This window comes from Dromaius novaehollandiae, chromosome 14 (assembly GCF_036370855.1).
Source record: "Dromaius novaehollandiae isolate bDroNov1 chromosome 14, bDroNov1.hap1, whole genome shotgun sequence".
Taxonomy (NCBI): Eukaryota; Metazoa; Chordata; class Aves; order Casuariiformes; family Dromaiidae; genus Dromaius; species Dromaius novaehollandiae.
In genome coordinates, this window is record NC_088111.1 from 5,778,752 (window position 1) to 5,786,791 (window position 8,040).

General features: G+C 47.8%; 2 protein-coding genes across 2 annotated transcripts; one reads left to right on the plus strand and one right to left on the minus strand.

Moving 5' to 3' along the window:
• Positions 1 to 436: 436 nt before the first annotated feature.
• On the minus strand, positions 437 to 4,433 carry NUDT1 (nudix hydrolase 1). Its single transcript, XM_026116150.2, has 3 exons — positions 4,232 to 4,433; positions 1,283 to 1,428; positions 437 to 1,070 (listed from the first exon to the last, which is right to left on the minus strand). The coding sequence occupies exons 1-3, from the start codon at positions 4,381 to 4,383 to the stop codon at positions 898 to 900; spliced, it is 471 nt and encodes a 156-aa protein (XP_025971935.2). The 5' UTR covers positions 4,384 to 4,433; the 3' UTR covers positions 437 to 897.
• A 636-nt stretch (positions 4,434 to 5,069) lies between these two features.
• MRM2 (mitochondrial rRNA methyltransferase 2) lies at positions 5,070 to 7,735 on the plus strand. Its single transcript, XM_064520178.1, has 3 exons — positions 5,070 to 5,179; positions 5,873 to 6,162; positions 6,958 to 7,735. The coding sequence occupies exons 1-3, from the start codon at positions 5,148 to 5,150 to the stop codon at positions 7,380 to 7,382; spliced, it is 747 nt and encodes a 248-aa protein (XP_064376248.1). The 5' UTR covers positions 5,070 to 5,147; the 3' UTR covers positions 7,383 to 7,735.
• The last annotated feature ends 305 nt before the right edge of the window (positions 7,736 to 8,040 follow it).

Consider the following 8,040-nt stretch of genomic DNA (forward strand, 5'->3'; position numbering starts at 1 on the left):
CTTTCACTGCCCTGCATGCTGAGTTGGGCTGACCTGAGTGCTGAATACATCACCTGCTGCCAGCATGTGGCAAAGCCTGCAGCTGTAGGCAACTCCACTTCTTAACACAGATCTGCTGGAAGTTGAGCTCTTGTCCAGCATATTTTTGCTTGTCAGTACAAAATGCTCAAAACAGTTGAAGTTCACAGCAGGAGCTTCAAGAGAAGGAAGAGTGAAGGTAGGGCTTGAACAATGCCACATATCTACCTCAGACTTTTGTTTTTGACTCCTGTAATCTTATGCTGCTATCAGCGGGAAAATCCTGAAAGGATTCCTACTTAAACTTTTCAAAGGGTTTTCATAGCACTGATCAAGCCTCACCTTGTCCCAGAAAGTAATGTTGAACAGAGCGCTACAGAAAATGATGTAGAGAAGATACATAATGGATTCTGTTAGCTCGAGAAGCACAGTCCACTGCTTTATTTGTTTCACGTTCTTGTGAAAGGAAGTCAACTACTGAAAGGCCCTTAAACAATCTAGAAGCTAGACAGCAGTTTATAACAGGACAACAGATGCTTTTACTTACAAAATATTTTTAATTTTTTTTAAAGACGTTTCTAACAAAAAGGGAAAAGCCTAACAAACTGCTTAAGAAGAAAAGAGTTAACCCTAAGTTTTTAGAGGCTGTCATCAAGCAACCACTAAAGCATACCACAGCTAGGGACTTCACAGCATGGAAAAACTTGTTACTTTTTTTTCTACGCTAAGAAAACCCCTCATTTTCTTTGTCTGCTAAGCCATGGGGAAGTAAGCCTCCTTGCTAGAGAGCTGAGAAAGGAGAGCAGTATAAGTAGTAGTCACCCTGCGCCTAGCCCAATGTGGGCAACAGCACGTGGCTTGAATGCTTCCGTTTTCTTCTTAAACTTCCTCCACTTCTTTCAGGGTATGCTCCAGGATAGTGTCTTGTCCCTGGAACTTAAAATAGCCACGAAACAACTTTTTCTGAAGCAGCAGGGGAAACCAATAGACATCGTCTGCCCACATGTGATTGAACGGCACCTCATCCAGCTGAAACCACTGTGGACGCATTTCTGGTGGCAAAAACAGAGGTTTAGCATGAAACTTTCTCTTGCTTTTTTGCTGCCTGGACTTTGGATGTCTATCAAGAGCTTCTGTCTACAGCCCAGCTGCCTCCCTTCTCAGAGGAATTTCAACATGAATAGTTCTGCATTACTTTATTAGCAAATACTGGCTTGGAGAAGAATGCACATCCTTTCTCCCCCTCCCCTAACCAACCACCTACCATCGCTTTCTGTTGGTTCTCCATGAAAATGATCTGCCCGGAAAATGTGAACTTCCATGAGTTCAGAGTTGCCTACAAATTCAAATGTGATCTGACCCATCTTCTGCAGGGTGTCCACGGTCAATCCACTCTCCTCCAGAAGCTCCCTGCACAAGAAATAGACCTTTTGATATGAAAGTGATCAGTGAGAGCACAAAAAAGCAGTATTAGCTTTACTTGTTCATTTAAAACACTTCAATGAACCAAAGGTGAAAGCTGCTCTGGAAAAGCAGAGCAGGACACAGCCTGCAGAGCATACAGGCACCAAAAAGCAGTGTTCTGGCTTGCACCAAAGTATTTGCCTACTTCTACGACAGTGGAGTTGTGTCAGACTGTCTGCCTTGTGTGTTATTTCAAGCTCCTAGAGACTGGTAAGAAAATAGTCTGTGTAGGAGGGGGAAGATTCAGGAAAATGGACTGTTCAGTGTCATTTACACTCCTTACCATATGATCTTTTCTGAGATTTGTTAGAAATGGGCTAATGCTCATAAGTATTAAGACTGTAGCTGGATATAGCTAAAGAACTCCAAAATATACTTTACTTAGGCAGGCAAAGAGCTTTGCTAACTTCAAGCTAAATCTTACAGAACTGTGGTGAAGCAGGTAGGAAATATTAGGACATCTGTACTTGCCACAAAATCAGCTGCTTCTGAGGCTAGATGAAACTTATTTATGTAACATGTTTATGTAACATTACTTGCACATAAAAAATAGGAATATCATCCCCCAGTCAAATGTATAAAAATACAGTGCAATTATGTTAAACTTTCCATTTCTGCTTCTTGGGAGTACATTTAGCATAAAGAGAGACTAGAAGGCAAGATTTTTAAGGACATTTTTTTCCCCCAGGGTTGCCAAAGAGCTCTTTTCCTTGCATCACCATGCAGGGCTACTTGAAGCAGACTTGATTATTTGCTTTGTATATGCTCACATATGTAGGACTTTCTCTAACAAAGATGGCGTAATTTGAAGTTGTGAAGGTATTCCATATTTTTTCTAATGTATAAAAATAATGACTATTTTGAAACCCAGTGTATCTTCAGTTAAGGTTAATAATTAAATAAGACTCAACTTCAAAATTAATTTGTAGTTGTATTTTTGGAAGTAACTTTACCGTTAGATGCAATGAGATTTATCTTTAAGGCTCCAGCTTGCTTTGGCATCAATTCCATAGATCCCATCCTTCAAAATTATATACCAACATAATGTCTTTGCTAATTTTAGTTGATCTTCCTGGGAAACTATTTATGTCTCAAATAGAAGCAGTTTTCTCAGCAACAAAGATAAAAGTCTCATTTCCTAGGCTATGATAATTAAACAACAAGCATAACACTTCTGTGGTTTTCTAAGCAATTCAATACATCTGTGAACTGCTCAGCTCCCTATACAGTAAATTGAAACATAGCAGGTAATAAACGAGAAATAATGAACTAGCTAAATACTCCCCTTGTAAGATACGACACTGAAGAGCTGTAGGTGCCTAGTTGCTCAAGGGAACGTTGTGTACGCAGTGGATTAGAGAAATCTTGCTGATACAGGAACTTTGGTTCATGTTTCAGCTTAACATTTAACTATTCTGTCTGTGCTGTGCAGACACACCACACACATTATACCACTGCAAACCCAACCGAGACAGTGCAAAAGGGAACCAGAGCCTAATGCCCCAGCACCTGAAACGGAGCAGAGGTGGACTGGTGGGGATCTGGAGCAAGTAAGCTTTATCTGGATCACACAACATCTCCTGGAGGAGAGCTGCCTCCTGAGCTGTCTCCCCGGAGCCGCTGAGTTCACCTCGGCAGGAGTCTGTGTAGTTCTTCAGTAAACTCTAATGAGCTGCCACGAAAGGGCTGCAGACTGGACCACTTGACCCTCCAGAGCAGGAGACGCTGCTTGTGCCATGGCATATTGCACTATCTGAGGTTGCGTAAGCTTTTCCCAACCAGTATCTTATATGCATTAAAGCTCCAGTTTCCAAGTCCAGGCTTGCACAGATAAGCATGTGCACCTACCAAATCAAATGCTAAATTAATCAAATCGGTAGATTTACACTGTACTCAGTGGCAATCTAAGCCTGACAAATGGAGACCTGGTTTAAGTAACAAGACTGATCTCCTTCCACTTGGGGATAATAAATTACATGAAAAGACCAGGTGTAAGAGTCAGTCACAGTAACCCTGAGCGCTGTTGTGTGCACATCTGTGCAACAGGCTCCTTGGTTAGCTCACCACAGAGCCCAGGCGGTTGCAGGAGACGGTCCAGGGCCAAGGCTCTTAAGTATCTGTTGAGCACTAAACTTCCTGCAGGTGCGAGGTAAGTTTGGGCACACATCAGAAAGCGAGGACATGGCAAAGTGTGGCTTTGTATCAGCAAAATTCATGTAAAGAACAATGCACAGAGTTTTTAGAGTTCAGCAGTGCCACCGTGATCTGCTATTTAATTTCCATGACTACACAGAAGAAAGTCCTGCAAGAATCCGGTGCTAGCAGCTTTAAAAATGGTAGTTTCTACCTCTGGATTGGGGAAATTCAGTTCTCTTACTCAGCATTTGGACTTAAAAATGTCTCCATCCAGCCAAATAATGAATTTCTACAGCGCCTTTCATCAGGCAGCTCTAAAAATTTCTAGCATTTGGTGACTACATTTTTCACGCAGCACTAAAAATGCCGCTGAAACGTAGCATGTGTTCAATAGCTTTATGATTTAAGGCACCGGCAGTATGCTGACATAAGTCGTAATTCTGCTGTGCAGCCAAAAATGGAACTGTGTAACCCTAGGGACAGTGCAAGAGCCTCCGCTAGCCACTGGTGGACCAAGTCTCAGCTTGGATGTGGTCCGAAAGATGGGGGGGTACGCGGTGGTCCCAGTCGCAGGAGGGCTGTACGGGCCACGGGGAGCCGGCTCCGGCCTCACCTGCGGGCGGCCTCCTCGACGCTCTCGCCCGGCTGCACCTTGCCCCCGAAGCCGTTCCAGAGCCCCGCGCCGAACCCGCGCTTCTTCATGCCCAGGAGGACGCGGGGCGGCTGCACCACCAGCACCAGCGTGAAGAGCTGGGACGTGAACATGGCTCCTGCGCGGGGCCGAGGCTGCGCTGAGGCTGCCGCTCCCCCCGGCCCACGCGGAGGCAGCGAAGCCTGGACCAGTGCCCCCTCCCCAACCCCTGCCCCCCGTGCCCCAACACCCCTCCCCAAATCCTTGGCCCTGCAGCACCCCCTCCCCAAATGCCTGGTCCCCCCGGCACCCCTTCGCCAAGTCCTCCTCCCTCCAGCACCCTCCCCACGTGCCTGGTCCCCTGACACCCCCAAATCCTTGGTCCCCAGCACCCCCTCCCCAAATCCTTGTCCCTCCAGCACCCTCCCCAAATGCCTGGTCCCCCCGCTCCCTGCCCAAATGAGTGACACCTTGGTCGGCACCCCCTCCCCAAATGCCTGCCCCCCAGCACCCCCTCCCCAAATCCTTGTCCCCCCTGCGCCCCCTCCCCAAATACTTGCCCCCCAGCACCCCTCCCCAAATCCTCATCTCCCTACGCCCCCTCCCCAAATCCTTGTCCCCCCAGCACCCCTCCCCAAATCCTCATCCCCCTACACCCCCCTCCCCAAATCCTTGTCCCCCCAGGACCCCTCCCCAGATCCTCAGCCCCCACCCAAATACCTACCACCCCCCCGCACTCCTTCCCCAAATCCTCGCCCGCCCCCCGGCCCCACAAGGAGGCCCCGCGCGGCCCAGACACGGCAGCAGCAGCAGCGGCTCTTCCCGCGCCGCCGCCGGCCCCGCCCCCAGCCCCGCCCCCCGTGCCGCCGAGCCAGGGCGGGCGGAGGCGGCGGCCGCCATGGCGTGGCGCGGCGGCGGCGCCGCGGGCAGGTGCGTTGAGGGGCGGCCGCTGCCCGCCGGCGGCTGCGCCGAGAGGAGCGGCCCGCTGCGGCGAGCCGGGCCGCGGGCAGCGCCCGGGGCCGCCGCGGAGGGGCCGCGCGGGGCCCGGCGGGGCCTGGGAGCGGCCTGTGGAGGGAGGGAGTCGCCTCGGGGCGCCGGTGATTTTCGCCAGCCGAGCTGTCCCGCCGGGGAGGAGGAGGGGTGATAAACTGGGGGGTCCCTTCGTTCCCCCGGGCGCTGCCCGCAGGGTCGGGGGAGCCTGGCCTGGGGCTTTCCCGGCGGCCTCCGCTCCCGGAGGCTGCCCGCTCGCTGGGGTATTGGTTAGCTCCCGCTGCGATATTCGTTGTTTATGAGGGGCCGTTGCAAATTGGGTGAACGTTCCTATAAATCCTAAACGCAAAACCCAGGGTGGGAACGGAGAGCTCTTAGGAATGGGATCGTCCTTCCCCCTCTTTGTTCAGGGAATAGCTTATGGGGTCTTGATCCAAATTAAGGCTTTTTATTGTAATTGGACCAGATAACTAAAGCTGCTGCGAATCTCCAGAACTCCAAGTTTGAGGCTGCTGGTGAGCTTGGCGGTAAATGGGAGGAACCACAGTGAAGATCAGAATTAGTTACTGCAGGTAGTTATGAAACATGCAGTGGCTACCTGCTAGTCGGTTGACTCCCCTGTCTTCTTGGTAGCTGCTGGAGTTTGGTGAGCCGTTCTCCGCCGTGTGGACGTCTCCACACTGCGGTTGTGTTCCTGAAGAGGAAAACTGGGGCAGAACACCAGTGGCTGGAGCGACATTTGAAGGATCCCTTTGTCAAGGCAACGAAACAGCAGAACTACCGTTGCCGAAGTGCCTTCAAATTATTGGAGATAGATGACAAGCTTCGTATCCTTCGTCCAGGATTTTCTGTCCTTGACTGCGGGGCCGCGCCTGGTGCTTGGAGTCAGGTTGCTGTAGAGAGGGTCAATGCCTTAGGTACTGGTAAGTGCACGTGCTTGGCAACCGAGATGGGGATAATGCGCATTTTGAAGTGTGTAAGAAAGCTCAGTTTTGCTGGTGGTGGAGTGGGGAAGGTACATGCGTACAAACCGTCACTGTGATCACTGACAGAAATTTCAAGTAGCAAAGAGCTCAAGATTCCTGGCCCTACGGTGATAGTAAAGAAACATAAATGTTCATATGGTCTGGAGAAATCATAGCTATGAAACAAAAACTTAGAATGAGGCGCTGCTGCAGGAGTAGCTAAGTCTTCTGCTTAACTGAGCTGGAGGGAGTTACTACTTAAAGGCTAATGAACTAGGCTAGGCGAGATCCCCTCTTCATCCTCCTCTGAAATTCATGTGGCCTCCAGCAGGTAACTTGGCTTTAGTAAATTTTTATTTCCTTTCCTTAATAATGGCAGTAACCACTACATACAGTTTATGTGTTTTAGGCCACTAGTATTTACAAGATAAAGCATTATCATCTGTATTATTGTCCAGAATTTCTGGACTGCCAGCCTTGAAAAAATCTACAGAAACAAACAACAAAAATACCCCTTGCTTATCTGGAATAACTGACTTTTAATGTTTTAAATGAATTAGCGTGTAGCAAACCACATGTTCAGATACGAGCAACACACTCTTTATGGAAGGACAGGAAGACCATACTTGGCCGGTGATACATTTTTGTGTATTGAACTTCATGGAGCTCAGGTATATGCAAGTCATTTGCAGCCCTTATATAATAAGAGTGATCAATGTGTCATTCATTTTTACGACAACTCTTGCGTTCTAGATCCAACTGTCCCTACTGGTTTTGTCCTTGGAATTGACCTTCTGCGCATTTCCCCACTGGACGGAGCAGTCTTCCTGTCAGAGGCTGACGTTACAGACCCAAGCACGCTTAGGACGATTCACAGTCTGCTGCCTGCGGAGAAGGTGGATGTTATCTTGAGTGACATGGCACCTAATGCAACAGGCATCAAAGAACTGGACCATCAGAAGTTGATCAACCTGTGTTTAGGCCTTCTGAATCTGTCTCAAAGCGTTTTAAAGCCAAAAGGAACTCTACTGTGTAAATTCTGGGATGGACAGGAGTCCCGCCTTCTTCAAGGCAGACTGAAGGAGCAATTTCAAGATGTGAGAACTATAAAGCCTCAGGCCAGCCGGAAGGACTCTGCTGAATCTTATTACTTGGCAAGACTGTACAAAGGGAGATGAAAGCTGAGAATTGCAGGTTATCAAACTGGTGATCAGACACTGGTTGGAAATTTTTACTTGGCATGTATTTAAAGTAAACCCCCAGCATTAAGACCCCCAACTTCGAATGTTGCATTGTTGAGCACAACCTGAGAGAATATGCTGCAATTCTTACAAAGAATGCTTTTCAAATACAAAAATAAAACCAGGATGGTGCCCTACTGAGTTTATCCACTAATTATACAAGCAGAGACATCCAATTTAGCCTCTCACCTGTGGAGAAAACTGTCGGGAATGGAGAGGAATAATCTGAAAGGCAACCTCCTGGGCTGGAATAATGGAAATGAAAATAAAACAGTGATTATAGTGTTTTATTTTTTATTTTTTAATGTGTGTGCTTGAAAATCATTGCACTACTACTGCTGTCATATCGGAGACTAACCATAAAGGCAGTTTCTAAAATGAGAGGGAACAACATGGGGAGTTTGAGCCAATTTATTTTCTCTCTGTCTTTCTTAAAAGCTAGTGCAATTTATTAGCACTTGTAAAAATAGATAACACTTTTGTGCATGTCAGAATCTGCAGTGTCACGTACAATCTATAGTGCAGGCATTCAGAATATATGACTCTGGCTCTGGGATATTGCAAAGCTTCATGTCTTTGCTGCATTAGCTAAAAA